This window comes from Erpetoichthys calabaricus, chromosome 14, assembly GCF_900747795.2.
Source record: "Erpetoichthys calabaricus chromosome 14, fErpCal1.3, whole genome shotgun sequence".
Taxonomy (NCBI): Eukaryota; Metazoa; Chordata; class Cladistia; order Polypteriformes; family Polypteridae; genus Erpetoichthys; species Erpetoichthys calabaricus.
The window spans coordinates 74,385,225-74,405,474 of NC_041407.2; the positions used below are offsets into that span (position 1 = coordinate 74,385,225).

Consider the following 20,250-nt stretch of genomic DNA (forward strand, 5'->3'; position numbering starts at 1 on the left):
CAAGTGATCAAAGAGTGTAGTTAGTGTGTATTTAAATAGGAAAGCTATGATTAAAAAGTGCAAAATATATAGACTTGTAAAGCTGTTATGTAATTAATGTGAAGAGGATGAGAAAAATGTGACAGACAGACAGACATATACAATACAATACAATACAGTTTATTTTTGTATAGCCCAAAATCACACAGGAAGTGCCGCAATGGGCTTTAACAGGCCCTGCCTCTTGACAGCCCCTCAGCCTTGACTCTCTAAGAAGACGAGGAAAAACTCCCAAAAAAACCTAGTAGGGAAAAATGGAAGAAACCTTGGGAAAGGCAGTTCAAAGAGAGACCCCTTTCCAGGTAGATTGGGCGTGCAGTGGGTGTCAAAAGAAGGGGGTCAATACAATACAATGCAGTTCACAGAACAGAACAATTTCTCAATATAGTAAAAAATAAAAAATATAAATTTTAGAAGTACAGAGCAGAATTTAACAGTAGATGATATATCCCATAAATAAGATTTGGATTTGTGTAGAGTCCTGGAGACCTCATCCTTCAAGCTGCCTCCCCCATTTGACCATTCCACAGCTGAAACAGTGCTGGGCCAGCCAATCCGATGAAAGGACCCCTCTCTCCCACGATTCCTGCGATCCTCCACATATAGACAGATAGATAGATCTATTGTTTCTTAATATAAGCTTGGTCTTACTTATTTCCAGTGTAAAAACCATCATCTAAAGATACATTTCCTGTACACACCTAATCAAATTTTTGGGTTGTGGGGAGTTGGAGCCAATCCTGACAGTATGAGGACCAATCAGGAAGCCAATTAAGAGTCTCTGATGTACTATATGTGGATATTTCAGGTGATATGGGAGGAAACCTAGAATACCCAGAAAAAGCCCCCAAAAACACAGTGAGAAAGTACAAACTCCACAAATTAGCCAAGGGATGGAATTCAGACTTTTGGAGGTGTAGGGCAGCAGTCTTAACCACTGTGTCACAACACTATTCCAAAATACAGGCTTTTCCTTGAAGGGTTCATCTTAGCTGAGATTTTGTATGGTACTTAGGTAAGGAAAAGGGTCAGAAACAGAGAGTGAAATCCAAAAAGCAGCAAGACAGTTATCATACTGGGGCCCAAAACAGTGACAAATGAAAGCCTGAAAGGTGTAAACATCTTAAATTGCCAAAACAGCTTCAAATTAAACAGTAGTAGCATTCAAATTATGCACTATGAACCACAATGAATAGAAAATACCCAACCAAGACAGCCCACCCTTGTGAAGTACACAGGATGCTAGGATTTTTGCCCTGATTTCCCTACCTTATTTTTCTCGAGTTTCTGACGCTGCCTCTCCTCCAGAGCAATACGCCGGCGCTCGGCTTTCAGTCGCTGCTCTTCCAGCTTTTTCCGCCGGTCTTCCAGTTGTTTCTCACGCAACTGCTTGGCCTTCTCCTCCTTTTGAAGCCACTGTGTTTTTTTGGCAGCTTTGAGACAGAAATAAACAAAAGAGTGTTATTCTCACTGGTTCCAGTGCTCTTCTATACATTCTCCGTATGTTAATAAAGGCACTCTAGTAATTAAACCGAATGCTTAAAATTAGCGAGAAAAACTGAACAATTAAAAAATATGAATGGCAAACAATGACATATGGGCATTGGATTTAAAATTATCCATCTGTTCTTAAAACCTGCTTTAATACAATGCAGAGGTTCAAGCGTCTCTGGGCAGCACAAGCTTAATTTAGACCGGATAATTGTTTTGGGATGTGGGAAAACCAGAATAACTACACAACACACGCAACCATAATTTTGCCCAATTTAACAGCTAAGCTGTTTAAAGATAAAGGATGCACTTTGCATGGCACACTGTGCTTGAAATATAATTTTCACCTAATTATTTTTCTAATTAAGATTTTTTAAATAGAAATAAATATCATGGTTTATACAGTATATATACAGTACTCCATTCAGCAGAGGTTACTGCTATGTGATTAGTTCTGCCAGCTTAATCCCACATCACTCCAACCATATTTTATATATATATATATTGTATACATCACAGGCCAAACCTGGTTTTACGACAAAATAGTTTAGACTAGGCCAAGCCAGTTTGTCCTAGGAAAGTGCGACTGCAGGCCAAACTAGTTTAGACTACGATTCTGTATCCTTTATTCAAATATCACGCCTGGTTGCTGTCTGCGTGGGTTGTGGGTTTTCTGCCAGGTATTCTGGTGGTCTCCTATATCCCCTGATACATACTGGCTGCTTGATTTGGTATTTTCATCATGCCCCTCTATAAGCGTAATTCTGCGTGTGTGTCTAACTGAGCCCCATGATGGAGTGCTAGGGCTCACTTCTACTTTGTGTGTGATATTACTGGGATAGTTTCAAGCCTCTGCAATCGTGATTCGATGAAGCTGGTTTGAAAATGTTACTGAAAGTAAATTGCACCTATGTGAGGGTTACTGCTATATGACCATTTCTGACAGCTTAATTTCCACATCACTCCATATTATATAAATATATTATATTAACCAGTTTGCCAAAGCAGATAGAATTAATCTAGTCCCAACTAGATTATTCTGAAGCCATTGTAGAGCTCCAAGGACAATTTGCGAGTGAGCATTGCTAATCACTGCACCACACCCTCTACATATGTATATTTATATCTATATACATATATATATGAAAATTAAAAATAATATGCCCGTTTTAAATTAATTTATTTCTTATACCTTTAAACTTACAAATATGTGGTTTACCCCGGGCAATATGAAGACTATCAGAGTTTCACTTGTTATATGGATAGAAAAGTGCTTCTCTTTTCTGTTACTAGCCAGCATAATGAACAAAAAAATGGTGACACCATAGCGACATTTTTTTGTATAACTATTCTATATGTACTGTATATCATACAGGAAACCGAATAGCAGGCATCCAGGCTGGGATGGATGGTTGTTACCCAGTAGTTATAATAGAATTATGGAAGGAGACTGCCTTTCTGAGTTATGTGCTACCTTAACACAATAGGTGGCAGTATCCCTCTGGTGGAGCTCTCATGTACACAACTGCCACCAGGGGGAGCTGCAGGGAGGAGGATTCTATATTTTAAGACAGTTCTGCCGGATGCAGCAGTGCTTCCTGGGTGCAATATTGTGACACCAGAAGTACTCCTAAGTCCAGCATAAAGGAAGGTGCATGGCCTTATTCAGGTGAGTTGGGAGATGAGGACTACGCTTGCTTGGGGAGGAGTAGAGGATAAGAAAAGTATTGGGCCATTTACTGTCAAAGAAGAAGCCTGTTTGTAGGTACTTTGTTAAACAAAAGTATTTATTTGAACCAGGGACATACATCTGTGTGGCTGTGTCTGGGGTTTGCGCCTTTGAGGAACACACACACACACCTTGTATATTGTAGAACACAAGGGCTTGGTGAGCACTTTATGTTGTCTACTATAAGGACACAGGAGAGCAATAAGAGTACAACCTCTAATAGATCTCCAGTTTTTCCTTTCAGAATGGACAAGACGAAGATGGGCAACAACCAGACATGTTACTTTCATCAGTTTGTTATCCCCACCACTTCATCTCTTCCAGGATGATAGAATGGTGTGAATCAGAATTAGGACCTCTGCAGTAAAATGATGCCTCAAATCCGAGGAGAAATATAAAACAACAAGCTTGGTTTTACCAACCTGCTATTTAACAGTCTTACTGGTTGGTATTTGATATATTGTTTATCATGTTCATGATGCATGCATTTATACTATATTTATAAATGTAAACAGTGCCTGTAAAAAGTATACATTCCTTTGGAAGTTTTCACATTTTAGTGTTACACAACATTGACACTGATCAACAGAAAAAGACTCTTTAATGTCAATGTGAAAACAGACCTCTGAAAATTACAAATATAAAACACAATACAATTGATCACATAATCATTCACCCCATCACATCATTATTTAGTAGATATGCCTTTGGCAGCCATGACAGCCTTGAGTCTGTGTGCACAGGCCTCTATAAGCACATCTGAACTCTGCAGTTTTTCATCATTCTTCTTCCTTGCAAAACTGCTCGCAATTCTCAAAACAAATGGGATGTGTGACTCAAAGACATGAATATTTTTATAGGCACTATATACACACATGTATACACATACATGCATACTGTATGTAGATGAAATGACAGTCACAGAAAGCATGCACACACATACACATATCATATATTATACCTAAGACATACAGTATATCTATATATACATATACTGTACATAAGTAAACACACATACATAAATAATACACACATGCACACATATACATTTTATATGTATATATAGAGGCACGCATTGTATAATTATAGAAGTCAACGCTTGCTCCAAGATTAGTTTTCTAAACCTGTTTCTCCAGGATGTCATTTCATTTAATAAAATGATGGTGCAAAGACATTTAAGAGCTAAAGAAGCTGTTGTCTTTGAAAGCTATGAGCACAAAGAAGTTCCATGTCAAGCTTCATCAGGAAGAAGATATCCTGCCCTCCAACTGTTTCTTTCCGTTGCCTTGCTTGAACAATGAGCTTCCTGAATCCACAGATGCTGTTCCCAAGTAAAGGAATTAAAAAGAAATCTCCATGCCTTGCCGAATGGCTGAAAATGTGTTAAAGAAATATTATGTGCAAAGATTGTTTGCAATTACATTTGCACTACCCACCCTGTTATGAAGGGTTAATGACATATTCTGTCACATTTTAAGAACTGCTAATGGATTTATGGTTCAAAATCTGATACTGATAAAATGGGGCTTTTTCACCTGGTAACAAATCTATTTTTCATTGTATGCCCCTGGTCAGGAAAAAATGACACAGCACTTCTGAATTAACAAATGCTGTCAAAAACTGCTGATTAAGCAGAAACCTTGAGTTAAATTTGTCTGCTCTAACTATGGAAAACACGTTTTTCACAGTTTCTACTAATACTAATTTTATAAATAAAAAAGGACAAGGCACAGGTCATTCTGGGTGAGAATAAAATCTACGACGTAGAATTACTTTTACAGTGAGCATGTACAAAGCCTACGTGACAGATTGAGCTACGGTGCATGCTGGTGACTGAAAAGATGCTGCAGTTTCAGGCCAAAGCCATTCTGCTGCAGAATTATTATTAAAACAAATAAAGAGGAAAAGCGACATGAGTTTTAAGCATATCTGTAGTTTTGGGGTTGTAGGAAGGAAATACGAATATTCAGAGGATCTCAATACATGGCAGTATGAGTTAGAAAATATCTTTTATTCATGGTGACTACACACAGCAACCATTTACAGATGTCCCCTTACATTTGGAACACAGGCAGGTCAAACGTTCAAAATCCAGTCCTACACCACACCTCCCACTGGATCAAAAGCTATTGATTCAGAAAATTTGAACATTTAATTAATGGACAGACATTGTTAGATTCCATTTATATCAATCAGTTTCAAACTACTTTAGTTTCCTGTCTGTCTTTATGTGCATTCATTATATAATTTGTATTTTATATGCAAAATTTTATTTACATTTACCTGTGTCCTTGTTACAGCACTCTGTGCCTGTACTCATTGAACAGCGCACTATGTAAAAATAAACGGAGCTGAACTGAATTAACTCAAGTTGACTGAGAGCTGATATGAGTTCTCGTTGCGTGAGAATGACTCCACTCTCATGAATTTAAATTATTTAGTAATTAATAAAAATTGCCAGTGTAAATGCCCTTTTTCTAGTGCCCGTGAAAGTGCTATCAGTATGTAACAGAATGCATTTTTCATATCTGACAGTCCTGTCTCAAGTTACCTCAACTTGTGCGGCTATCTGAAAACAGGTCATGTCTTTTTCTGAAGCGCAAAAAGGAACTTGACGTTGAGTGCAGCTAAAACAGCATTTTTACATTTATAAATGGCTTATAGAAGCACAAGATAAATTTGAAACAGGGATATACAGACCAAAAAATATGGGAATCATCTTTTACAACAGAGTTGGACATATCTAATTCAAAAATACACACACATATTTATATACAGTGGATTCACAAATAAATTTGCAAACCTTTCCGAAAGCATGTTTTCACTTTGTCACTAAGGGTTATTACATTGATAATCAAAAATGGCAAATGTATCCATATAAAATTAAATCTACAACACAATAAAGTGTTCAAATAGTGAAGCAGTCTGAATACTTTTTAACTGACTGCACATTTGTATATAGTTATGCATACATAAGTATATGTTGGTTTATGTATTCATTTTCTTATAATTCTTATCCAGTTCATGGCCACAGAATTTGAAACTAATACTAGATGAGACACCAGTCTCCTACTGGGCGCTGCTCACGCACACAAGCTCATTCACTTACACTTGGCCAATAAGGGTCACCAGTTAACCAAATGGACATTTTCGGGATAATGTCTGTTAACCCTCTGCTACTCAAATGGGTTCAACAGCAGGTAGTCACCTATCTTGAACCATTCAAACTACAGTTTCTTTCTCTCTCACGCTCTTGCTCATGCTTGATGCTGCTGCCAATAGCATCCAGCTGCAGACCTCTGGGGCTGCACTCGGTTGATGAGCCAATCAAATTGCACATGTCCGATAACATTTAGTGGCCTTTGCAATACATGTCAGTCATGTTATATGGCATGCCCAGTCACTTGGATCTTTTTAACAGGCCAATTTCAAGGTGTTTTCCTAAAACATTCTTACACTACAGTTAAGGTCTGGGTTATGAGAGGGTTATCTTGTTCATGAGTTAAGGTGGCTATCGAGTAGGGATGTTTTGTTGTAGATGTGTCTTGCAACAGGAATGTCAAGTAGTGCTGCAGTCTACAGCCACACCTACTCAGTTCAAATCATAAACTTAGAGAAAAGCCAAGCAAAATGACACCTTTTATTGGCTAACTAGAAAGATTACAATATGCAAGCTTTCGAGGCAACTCAGGCCCCTTCTTCAGGCAAGATGTAATCAATGCCTGAAGAAGGGGCCTGAGTTGCCTCGAAAGCTTGCATATTGTAATCTTTCTAGTTAGCCAATAAAAGGTGTCATTTTGCTTGGCTTTTCTCTACATTCGTAATGGCTAACACGGTACAACACCCTAGTACTAATCATAAACTTGAAATCCCATTGGCTGTTCGACTGAGGCTCTAAATGCAGAGGTCCAAAAATCTACAGGTAGACCCTTCTCAAGCAAACACAGCACAAGACATAGCTTCTATTTTTCTTGCCTTGCTTTCCTGTTTCCATTCAGGCTGAAGGAACCACAGAGCATTCTGGGTAATAATCTTAAAGGGGTTGGCCATTTTTAATTTCATACAGTATACTGGACTAACATGCATATCATCCACTCCTAACTGTGCCCACACAATTTCAGTATATATTAATTTTTCATGGAGCTCAGCAACTTGCTGTGATTGCATCAGGTTAATTCAGAAATGCCTTCAAATGTATGGTATACAGTACAGCACCCTTGACAACAAGATGGTTCCTAACAATAAATATTAATTAGAGATCCAGAACAACAAAGAATTTGACAATGTAAAAATACAAAATGTGTTGCATTGCTTCTGCAAGAAAGGCAAACAAACAAAAATGGTCACACTAAATTTAAACCTTTTCAGGGGAAATGGTACAAACGTGAAGAAGGTCTTCTTTCACCCACGCTTCACTTGTCTGCCTCACTGCACTTTTGCCTTTTCTTCCAGGGTCTGCCTGACTTCTTCTCTGGTTGTGCCACTTTTCCCAAGACATTCAGGTTAGATTGGTAAGCAAACCTAGGCTGGCCTCTTATGACTGAGTGAGGGTCTATCCATGACTGGACCCTATGAACAGCTGGCCACCCTATACAGGGATGGTTCTTACCTTGCAGGTGATACTGATGCATATAAGCCTGAATTAAAACAAGTGGGTTCAGGAAAAGGGCTGTTGGGGGCTAAATATATTGGGGTCTGAAGAATCCTTGGAAAATGAAATGGTGGAAGTTCAGAGCTATCACAGTTCTCTGTCAGTAAAAATAATAACATAAATAATTAAGTGAACAAGGAAATTTAAAATTTAGGCTGTGCAGCATGAAGGAATCTTTTTGGATCTATCAGAGTACTGAAAACAATTAGAATAGTCTGAGAGTCAAGGAAAAAGGCATGTGAAGAAGCAATTGCTTTTGTTCCAGTTGTAGTAGTGTATACAAAATCTGAACTTAAAACCACCCATTACTGAAAAACAAATAGCTTTTGACTCCAAATTTCTTCACACAGTGACTCTAAACATCTACAGATGCCTTTGATGTCTCTCTGTAAACAGCCAGGAGCCATTTCCTGCTCACATTAATTTTTCAGAGCCTTTCCTCATGTGCACTCTATGAAAGGAGAGCACACACTTCTAGTCCAGTGCTTCTGTATGTGAGACAGCTGATCATGAATTTTTAAAACTTGGAAACATTAAGGCTTGCTGAATGACTGCTAGTCAATCTTTTTTTAAAAGAAAATAACATCATTAATACGATAGGAGTTATGACTGGAAAGAGTGATGACTGGAATACGGTGTAGTCCAAAATTGTGGGATTTAGAAGGCTACAGGATACTAACAAAATAAAGGAAATACCATACAAAATGAAGAATACAAATTCAATTAAGAACTCCTACAACAATACGGTCACTGAGATAATTCAGCAATTTACATTACGTTTATGAACAGACTGCTTGAGTGATTTCGGCAGAGGCTTCAGTGATGAAGGCAGCTCAACTTGATTGTGCATGACAAACAGCGGCAGAGGTAATACGTTAGATAGAAAAATATAAACTAACGGTGCAAAATCCTTGAGTGTGAAGTCTGTGCAATGATTTGAGATGCAAAAGAAGACAAGCAACTCTGGCTCATTTAACTGTAAATGTCTAAGGGATAAGCAGAGAAGCAGAGATAAGATAGAGAACTTAACAGAACTGATACTGTGTTTGAGTTGTGGTGGATAAACCTCTCATTAAACCTAAAAATGCACCTGTGTGGGTAATGCAGTGTAAACAAAATACATAACCACTTTCTGAGTAATGGAAAAAGTATGCATCACCTTGACTTTAACGTGTACCTGTGCGGTACACTTCAAAAAATGCCTGCATGGTTGCAGAATTGTTTTGATTCGTGCAAGGCTCCAGTGACTCAGTTAGTAAACAAAGCAATTCTAAGTGGTCACAGTCATCCTATGGTGATGCATTCCCAATGGTACTGCAATCTCCCAGACTGCTTATGCCCCTCTTCACTGGGTAGGAGTTATCAATGAATAGTTTAAAGGGAGCAACAGCAATATTAAAAGTATATGATGGTGGTACCTGTCAACTGATCAAAACCAGTTGAGCACTTCTTGGAAATTGAATAAAAAGATTATAATTGAATTCACTTTTGTAGCACCACCATGCTACCCCACGAGGCATAATAAACCTAGTGTGTAAAAAAGCAAGGGGCAATTCAAATGTAAACATAACTTTAGGATCCATCCATCCATTTTCAGATCCATCTATTTCAGCTTTGGGTCATATGGAGTCTACTCCAACCTTGTACTCAAGGCAGGAAAAACCAGAGAGATGTGAGGCCACTCTAATGCACACCCACCTCGATATTCAGTGGAACCAATTTGGGATACATGAGGGACAGTCCACCAAGACACAACCAGGCTAAGATACTAGCCAGGTCTTCTGGGGCTCTAAGTTTGTAATGGACAGAAATGAAAACCACCACTGAAAAGGCTTAGCAACACTCTTTCCCCATGTCCTCCCATCTGTACACTTTAAAACGTTCGGGTTGCAGTGTCTAATTTCTCCTCTTGAATTAGACAAATATGTAAAATAACTTTTGAAAGACAGAAAGAGACCAAAAGAAACTGAATAAAAGACAACAATGAGAGAAAATAAAATGCAGACATTTCTGTAGTCAATTCAAGAGCTCCATAACACAAGGTAACTGAAGTTTAATGATTAATTTACACATCTTACTGTCAAGCAACACCATTTGTTAGTATTTAGACAAGCAAGTCCTGTATATTTAAATAAATATAAATACTACTGTGTACGTTAAAAAGCTGAAACTATTTTCTAGTATGGTACGTCTGGCATTTCCAATTTGACAGTAATGCTGATTTCCTTTAGTTATTTGTTTAGACGTGTAGTCAGCAGGTAGATGTGGTGCAGACTCGCCCGTGATTCGCTGGAGTGATGTCAGAGTTGTTAGGCACATTGTAAGTGTACTGAGTTCTAAAATCTACATCTCGTGTGGCTCCACTTAACTGGGTGTTATGGCACGCAGTTTAGTCTGAATGAATATTTTACAGTTTATCAGTTCATAAACGTTGCTACCAATTCTTTCACACTCTCATTGACTCTGACTGCATCATCATATGTGTGAGCGATGGAGACCACCTACAGATTAAACACAAACCGCTTACTGCAACGCCTCATTCACTTTTACCACTAGCCCAGTGATGGTTTTAAATGACGAAGTATGACCATGTTTTACAGAAAGGTTTTCTCTTGCAGCTAGTTATATTTTTTTTTAACATGTGTAATGTGCTCACTGCACTCATGACAAACATTTATATGTTTAACAGGGGCCCTTTTAGGAGACTTTTCAGCCTTTGATTATCCATTGTAACCAGGCTTGCTGTGGGTCAAACCTGATTAACTAAAGCACTTCGCTGTTGAAATCACCACACCTACTTTGAGCTCCACCTTCATGAGGTGTTGAATTAGTTTAGAAATGGAGCAGCCAGTGAACTGTCTAATTCTTCCCCACCCATATTAAAGCTAAATTCACTCATGTTTACCTCCAGACGCATATATTGAACGCCTGGCAATGCAAAACTAGAGGTTACGAGAAACATTGTGTAGCGTGCAGCCTGGGCCCTTGCCTGACCGGGATGCCTGCACACTGGAAGGACTTGGGGAGCAAGTGTGGCCAGATGGCAGACCTCCTGGGTTTAAGTGGTGCCTCAGACTCCCACAAGGCTTCATGGGAGTTGAAGTTTGATGCAGTCCTATTGTGATCCACAGGCACCACTAGGGAGTGCTGCAGCAGGATCTGCTGAGTCCTTTTGGGCAGTTCTTCCGCCACACCCGGGTATAGTATAAAAGGAGCCAGCAGCCACTACTCGAGAAGCCAGAGTCGGGAGGAGGAAGACAAGAGAAAAAGAGAGAGTATTGTTTGTGTTGTGCTTGTGCTGGGACTGTGTTGTACTTGTGGGAAATGGGCAAAGGGGTTTCCCACAATGTAAAAAGGAAATAAAAACAGCGTGTGTGCCTTGAACTTGTGTTCCACACTTGTCTGTGTCGGGTTGAGGCAGCAGTGCCAGCCTGGGTGGTGCACAATGGTTAAAACACAACAGAATATGTTTAACTTTTACTGAATAGCTGCTGAACCATGTGGCCAATTAGATTCTCTTCACAATATCTTCATAGCGATCACATGGTTCACACATGCATTAAACGTCAGATTAATGACGTATTGTACAGTTGTCCCTCACAAATAATACTTATGCCTCTCTAATTGTGCTGGGGAGTGTCATGACGGGGTTTTTTTTTATAGAAATTTTCCATTTGTCCAGATCTGCAGCAGGAATCACTGAAGGCAGTGACTTTAAATATTAACAATATAGTATGCACTTACACTAACGAATATTAAATAACACTAATAATTTATATATGATTTTATGTAATACAAAATATTTTCAGAATTGTTTAAATTTTTGACTTATGTGTTGTCTGTGAGTTTCTGCAAGCTTTTGGCAAGCTCCAAAAGTATTCCCATGTAATTGCTTTTCACCAACTCATGAATAACCAAAACCGCGAATGTCAAATTAGTTAATTTGGAGGGGTGACTGTAGTTTTGGGATACAATAGACATATCTCCTTTTGGCCTGTTTCAGTTGAGGGTCAGGAGGCTGCAGCCTATCCTGGCAGTGTCAGACATAAGGCAGGAACCAAACACAAGTAGGGCACCAGTCCATCAGATGGCATGGCGCACACACACACCCAGAAGCACTGAAATTGGGCCAATTTAGAGTCACAGACATGTCTGTAATGTGGTTGCAAAACCATGTCTTCTCCTACTTACCTAAAGGTCATACCGTAAACTACAGTTTGTCTTACTGATCTGTAATGCATGCATTGTTTATAAAATATTAAAGTAAATAAAAAAGATGTGAATAAACAGACATAGTTTCACCGATATTGCTTGGAAAAGAAGTTAAGATACACCCACTTCCAATGACTCAAGCTGCCAAAAGCGAGGGAAGCTAGAGAGATATTTTAGTTATCCTGTCTGCAATAGGGATCAGCAAAAGACATTTAGACTATAAAAATAGTCGTATTCCCACAAAATCTAAAACCAAAGTGAAGTTGCTGCGGTGGAGTTCTTACATAGTTTCAAATATAATTAAATATCCCCACCCAAATTTAAAAATAAAACTACAACATCGATGCCAGTGACTGTCCATAAATAAGAACGAGTCTTGAAATTTCCTCCAGTTTCCACCCACAGTCCAACATCATGCAGATTAGGAGGACTGGGGATGCTAAACTGGCCCTGACATATATGTGGATTCACACTGTTATGGGCTGGCGCATGGTCCAGGGATTGTTCCAGTCTAGAGCCTGATGCTTGCTGAGATAGGCTCCAGTTTTCCCTTGACTCTTCTCTGGATTAGCAGGTTCAAAAACTGGATGGATTTCCACATAAAGGCTGATTGGCTACAAATATGTAAGAACACCGACAAATGTGGATGCAAAGGAGAAATGACCAAAGTTAGTGTTTTAACTTACTTTTCAGGATGACCTAATATAGTTTGTCTTACTTCCTTTAACACAAGAAAAAGAAAAATCTAGCTCTGACTTTAAATAAAATGGTAATAATTCCTAATCTGGCAGAAAAGCCATTTCAGACTCCATTAATGAGGGTGCACGTCCAGGACATGGCAAATGAAGCATTTAGCTTTGTTAGTTTTCATCTAGTAACAGCTTCAGCTAGAGAATGATCTACCGCTTGCTGGGAAGATCCATTCATCTAACACATTAAATAACTGTTACATGCAAATACAGACAACAAGCTTGTCACCAAAAAACAAGCCATGATGTTGACCAATGGAAATCTAGGGGTCATTCCAAACTGACATGGATTTCATAATGGCAGATGACACCAGGACCTTAATGGCCTAAACAGCTAACTTCTAGTTTTAAGCACCAGGTCACTGGAAATGGCCAACTGTTTTTGGGGGTTACTATGCTAGTTCAAATGGAATCTGGCAGAAAAATCCAATTCGGGTGCAATTACTGTGATGTGACAATAAAATTAATTTGTTTGGAGCTGAAAAATAACCCGTCACTTCATGTGAGTAAGGAATTACAGAAAATGTTCTGTACCATCATAGTTTCTAGCAAATCTTGTGCATAACAGAGCTGCCATAAATCCAATTTGGGTGCAAGTACAGTGATGTGACAATAAATTGAATTTGCTTTAAGCTGAGAAATAATACACAACCTCATCAGAACTAGTGTGGTGCTGAGGTGTCACCTGTTGCATGGCTGCACTTGGGTCCTAATCTGAGATCCTGAGTTGACTTGTCATGTGGTGGGTTCCAGCAACGCGCTGTATCAGCGCATGATCCAACCTCACATGAGAAAGGAATTACAGAAAATGTTCTGTGTAAGGCAAGGTGGCATAGCAGATCTTGCACATTTTCCTCATATTCCACAATGATAGGGGTACCTAAAAACCAAAATCATTAAATTGGCTCAATATTGGTATTGGAACTGTGTGTTCCCAGGCTGCATCTCCTTCAGGGTTGTTTCCTGCCTTGTGCTTGATTCTTCTAAGGAAAGCTCCATGCGACAAGGCAATGGAAAAAAGCAGGTTGATAATACGGGTGGTTGATAAATTGTTCTTTGTTAAATACTACAGTTAGACCACTTCACAAAGTGTGAAGTGACTTAATAAATCATTTAATGTCCCACATTCAACTAAAGTACTGTATGTATGGCCATAGCACAGGCCCCATCTCTGGTGCGTGAAACATTTATATCCAGACTAAACCAAATGCAGCTTAGTGAACTGTAATTACTTGAACAAAATCCAAAGCTTCTAAGCTACATTGGGATCCCCTTGTGTTCTGCATCTTTACAAATAATTAAACCTCTTTACTGAAAACTATGACTTGCCAATTTCTGACCCTTTCCCATGCCTGCTACATCCTAGCTGGCATCTCAAAAATCTGGTCACACATTTTTACAAAAGTCCAAGGACTTAGAGACTTTGATGTGCTTTACTGCAACTGTAGTGCTTAAGAGATCTAATGGCCATTATTATCAAAGCCATCATGTGGAAGCATCAATTAAAAAAATAAAATCCATTTCACACCACACTTGGTGTCATTAAAATAAATGCATGGAAAAGGAAAACAAGAGTTAAAATTGACGCCTGTAAAACCATTCCTTGAGCCGATTCAACATTACTGTAATAGATACATCACATCTAATCAGTTAGACAGACAAAGATATAGAGAGTGTGTGTTAATATGTCCTAAAGCAAAAGCAAATAAACTTCAAAAGTGTACAAATATATACAATATGGAAACATTCAAGCAATAAATCTAAGCTAGGATTTACTAGCTATTTATTAATGATTACTGAAGTGCTGTCTTGAAATCACTTTAATAATTCACAATTGGTGGCTAGAGCATCCGCAGTGTACTTTTGCAATGCCAGTTTAAAAACTCTATAGAGTCTGTACTCTAAAACTGTCCTTAGTTCCTGTTCAAAAGTCACTATAAATACTCATCAGTGATTTTATCGATTTATTAACTGTAAGACATAAAAACAGTGTAGAGTGGGAAAATTTAAGAACACTGTATTAATGCTACACTCATGATTTGTAACATATCAGAACCAGACATAAGACAAATGCTCTCAAACTGTATATAGTAAAATATATATCTACCAAATGAACGTCTATATGAAATGATAACATTTTAAACATTTTGCAAAGTGGTAAACTGAAAAAAAAATGTTCATGTTTTCCATATTTATCCATCGTGTAACTCATATCCTGCTCTACCATGGAAATTTTTTGTCTACTCTGAACCGCTAGCATTTTAAGTTGGTAGTCGATGGAAAAAAAATACACACATACACACACACTTTCTATCCTATACCTGTGTATAGGATACATATTTGTAGCTGGAAATCTACAAAGGGAGAAAATGAATCACATATCTTAAAATAGTTTTTTATTCCTAAGCTTTCGATTCCTACCAGGAATCATCATCAGAGGAATATGAATAGACTTAAAAGGATCCAAGGCAGTATATAGCAAATGAGGTGGGGAGGGTAGGTGGATGTGGGGGATTGATGAGGTGGGGTTCGGAGGGTGTTGGTCAAAAAATCTTATTAATTTGCATGTTCTTCTTTTCAAGCCTGCATATGCCATTAATAGACATTTGGACATGAACCCATCATATACACAAGAATGTATAAAAAGCTGATATCTAATCTACAAAGCAGATTGTGCATTTGTTTATGTGTATTTGTCTGGTTTGTAAATCCACATTGCTCAACCTATCTCCACCAAATTTAGCACAGACTCCCAAACTGTAAATTGGTACACCACAGGCTATGTTTTCCTTCAAAAATTTAGCCAGCCCTGCTGCCCTGGGCAGTGCCAGGTACCCAGCTAGTATGTGTGTATGTACACGCATGCATGCAAATATAAAGTACATGTTGTGAAAGAATCTCTGTTTAACAAGACACTACTGGGAAAAGGTCCTAGGCAAGCAAGTTGGCATAAACTAGAATGAAGCCACTCACATAATGAAACTAAGTGAAAGAGAGAGAAAGTGTGACACATACTGGCAGAAAGAAAGCAACTATAGTGGCAATGCAAGAAGAAAGGGGCCATTAGGGGGCAACAGACTCTGTCATTTATGGTGTTTAGGGACACCACCAGAAGGAAGAGAGTTTGGCATCCTGCCATAGCTATACTGTGTTCCCTGAACAACCTAAAGGGAAGGCACACCAGGCACACTCTCCTTAGAAAGTGAAAGAGTAGCAGACTGTGGAGAGCTGGAAAGATGGCACAAGATCTTCTGGCCAACAAGCGGCCACCTAAGGCTCCAAGCTAGGGGAATTGTAGCCACGTTACTCATGTAAGGGAAGCATGTGCTCCTCCATGTTTCCTACATCTTTAGGGAATGGGCTGCTGGCAGAATCCACTTGCCATGCCTCAGGGGTGCGGGGGGCTTGGTCAGAAGACTTAAAAAGAGGCAGAGAGATAGAAATTGAGAAAACAGGGTGTTTAAAAAGGGGAGTGGATCTGATAGAAAAGTTTCATTAATTCTGATATATAGATCAGGTGGATAGCTAGAATTTTGCATAGTTTATTCGTATTTACACTTTAAAATCTTCCTGTTGATTCCTCCTGTACATGAATAATATATTTGTGTATGTTATACAGTAATCCCTCCTCCATCGCGGGGGTTGCGTTCCAGAGCCACCCGCGAAGTAGGAAAATCCGCGAAGTAGAAACCATATGTTTATATGGTTATTTTTAGAATGTCATGCTTGGGTCACAGATTTGCGCAGAAACACAGGAGGTTGTAGAGAGACAGGAACGTTATTCAAACACTGAAAACAAACATTTGTCTCTTTTTCAAAAGTTTAAACTGTGCTCCATGACAAGACAGAGATGACAGTTCTGTCTCACAATTAAAAGAATGCAAACATATCTTCCTTTTCAAAGGAGTGCAAAACAAGCAGTCAAAAAAAAAATCAATACGGCTTTTAAGTATGCGAAGCACCGCCGGTACAAAGCTGTTGAAGGCGGCAGCTCACACCCCCTCTGTCAGGAGCAGGAAGAGAGAGAGAGAGAGAGAGAGAGATAGCGAGAGACAGATAAAAAAAATCAATACGTGCCCTTTGAGCTTTTAAGTATGCGAAGCTCCGTGCAGCCTGTCCTTCAGGAAGCAGCTGCACACAGCCCCCCTGCTCACACCCCCCTACGTCAGCGCAAGAGAGAGAGAGAGAGAGAAAGTAAGCTGGATAGCTTTTCAGCCATCTGCCAATAGCGTCCCTTGTATGAAATCAACTGGGCAAACCAACTGAGGAAGCATGTACCAGAAATTAAAAGACCTATTGTCCGCAGAAACCCGCGAAGCAGCGAAAAATCCGCGATATATATTTAAATATGCTTACATATAAAATCCGCGATGGAGTGAAGCCGCGAAAGGCGAAGCGCGATATAGCGAGGGATCACTGTAATATACAAGTGAGTATCTGTATAAGAAATACTGTATAACTTTTCTGGGGCCCCTTGGCTTTACTCCAGTTGTGTAGTCACACGAATGGTGCCTCATCCTAAAACACTTATTTTGAGCATACATATAACTTCACATAAATGTGCACACAATCCTGAATCAAGCAAAAGTCAAAATGAAGGAGCAAATGTTATTTTGTTTCATGATTTGGGTTGCATTAGTCTTCTAGAGTCTACTTACCCTAGGTTCTTGTCTATAAGCCGGACTCATGTATAAGCCAGAGACCAAAAATCATACGAATTTTTAAAATAAAATCGTATCATAGATAAGCCGGACTCATGGATAAGCCGAACGTACTATAACCTATAACTAATAGAAGGGAGGGAGGTCAGTGGTCTCACTCGCACCATTTAATTTCTTTAAGGGGGGAGAGAGTGTGAGATATTGGCGTCTCTCTCACTCCCCGCATGGTGCGGTTGGAGCGGCCGGAGCGAGTTCTTTCTGCTCTGGGCGTCGCCGAGTCAACACGCGCGCGTAGCGGTCATTTAAATTGTGATTTTATATGTAAGCATATTTAAATATATATCGCGGATTTTTTGCTGGTTTGCGGATTTCTGCGGACAATGGGTCTTTTAATTTCTGGTACATGCTTCCTCAGTTGGTTTGCCCAGTTGATTTCATACAAGGGACGCTATTGGCAGATGGCTGAGAAGCTAGATTGCTTACTTTTCTCTCACTCTTGCGCTGACTATCTGTGATCCTGACGTATGGGGATTGAGCAGGGGGGCTGTTCGCACACCTAGACGATATGGTCGCTCGTCTAAAAATGCTGAAAGATTATCTTCACGTTGCTATCTTTTGTAAAGCTGATTCCTGAAAAGACATGCTGCACAGTGCTTCGCATACTTAAAAGCTCGAAGGGCACGTATTGATTTTTGACTGAAAAACAAACTCTGTCTCTCTCTCTCTTCCTGCTCCTGACGGAGGGGGTGTGAGCTGCCGCCTTCAACAGCTTTGTGCAGCGGTGCTTGACATACTTAAAAGCCAAACAGCACCATTGATTTGTTTGCTAGAGATTGTTTTCTCTATCTATGTGACATTCTGTGCTCCTGACACACACACCTTTGAAGAGGAAGATATGTTTGCACTCTTTTAATTGTGAGACAGAACTGTCATCTCTGTCTTGTCATGGAGCACAGTTTAAACTTTTGAAAAAGAGACAAATGTTTGTTTGCAGTGTTTGAATAACGTTCCTGTCTCTCTACAACTTCCTGTGTTTCTGCGCAAATCTGTGACCCAAGCACGACAATATAAAAATAACCATATAAACATATGGTTTCTACTTCGCGGGTTTTCTTATTTCGCGGGTGGCTCTGGAACGCAACCCCCGTGATGGAGGAGGGATTACTGTATAAGCCGGACTTATGTATAAGCCGATATTCTATTTTTTCATTTTCACAACTTTTTTCCTTAGATAAGCGGCTTATAGACAAGAACTTAGGGTAATTTACTAGGAACAATAAGTATTATGAAGTAGTCTTTGGTTTGAAGACAGCATCTACTCTGGACACTTAAAGTTTTTTTAAACCTGCAGACTGAACATGTTGGGGGTTGATATACAGAATACAAAAATCACCGTCACACAGTAATAAGAACATCCTACTGTAGCCCAGCCAGCAGAAAGGAATTATGCAAATTCTGAAGGAAAGGGATATGAATACTACATGCTGCATTTATTTTTCACTTTTGATGCAAAACCCACATTGAACAAAGCTTGGAAAATTATTTTTTTGCATAAACAGCAACAAATTAAGCAGTAAATCTTGAAATCTAAGCACCATAAGCTAAAATATACTGTATCAATTACCATGCCATCTTCAGTCTTCCCCCAATCTCCTCATAAATCCCAAGAACAGGTGCTGACTTCATATCAAGAGAAGCAAATGTTCAAGTACATCTGGTGCTTCCTTTCAAAATTCACATTCTCAGGCTTGTGATGGACCCCTTTACACAAACTGAACTGGCACAACAAATGCAATACAAGTTGATAATTGCTGCCACGTTCACAATGAAGATTCTATGTTAACTGAAGCCCTGAACAAACCCCAGAGGTATTTATAAAGTGAAGTGAATGCTCAAAGTTTATGCAGAACAACCAACATTGTTGCTCAAACAGCATTTTTATGAAAGTAAAGACTTGTACAGAAAAAGATGATCCGCTGTGGCGACCCCTAACGGATGTAACCGAAAGACTAAGGCGAAGAGCATGAAGGGAAAGCCTGTAGGTACAGACATACAGTAATTTAGCCTACATTAACAATTAGCAAGCTGGCAGTTTAGGTGACTTGCTCAGAGTGACGCAATTCATCAGAGATGGGGACTGAACCAACAACCTTACCTGCAACAAGATCCACCCATTATCTCAACTTCCTTCTTTACTAAAGCATTCTAGGCAGCCAGAGCTCAGTAGATGCAAGCTCCCATCCTGGATGGAACACCAATCCACCTTGGCAGTGGTGGTTTAGAATCAGCCCTTAATCTTACACACATCTTTGGAATGTGCACCCATTGAGACAATGTCAGAGATGTGGGAATAATGTGCACACTCCACACCTCAGGTGCCCTCTACATTTGCATGACTTACTGCCACCTCTATATTTTGCACTGAAGTTTTCTGTAGCGTACAGTTTCTTTCTTCTTCTTTTCCACATACAGGATGTGTTGACAGAAATCGACACAATATATTTTATATCAAGTTACACATGGTGTCAACTTCTGGGTCTGATTTTAAATGTATTCTGAAGAAGCATTTACAGTATGTGCTGCACAGCCACTTACATGTATGAAGGAATATTTCAGACAAAATTAAATAACTAAAAACATAAATAAATGTATTGTGAAATGTGACAATAAATAAATAAATATCATGAAATATGTTTTTGCTGCTTATTACTTTAAGAA

The 20,250-nt window shown here is 39.1% G+C and overlaps 1 protein-coding gene across 4 annotated transcripts in view; it reads right to left on the minus strand.

Annotated features, from left to right (window-relative positions):
• The window catches only part of map7d1a (MAP7 domain containing 1a), a 207,984-nt gene that overhangs the window by 54,382 nt on the left and 133,352 nt on the right, over positions 1–20,250 (minus strand). For all 4 annotated transcript variants that reach the window (XM_028819941.2, XM_028819940.2, XM_028819943.2 and 1 more), the window contains one exon: positions 1,309–1,472. In XM_028819941.2, the coding sequence (XP_028675774.1) occupies positions 1,309–1,472 (164 nt within the window). The remainder of the gene's footprint in view (positions 1–1,308; positions 1,473–20,250) is intronic.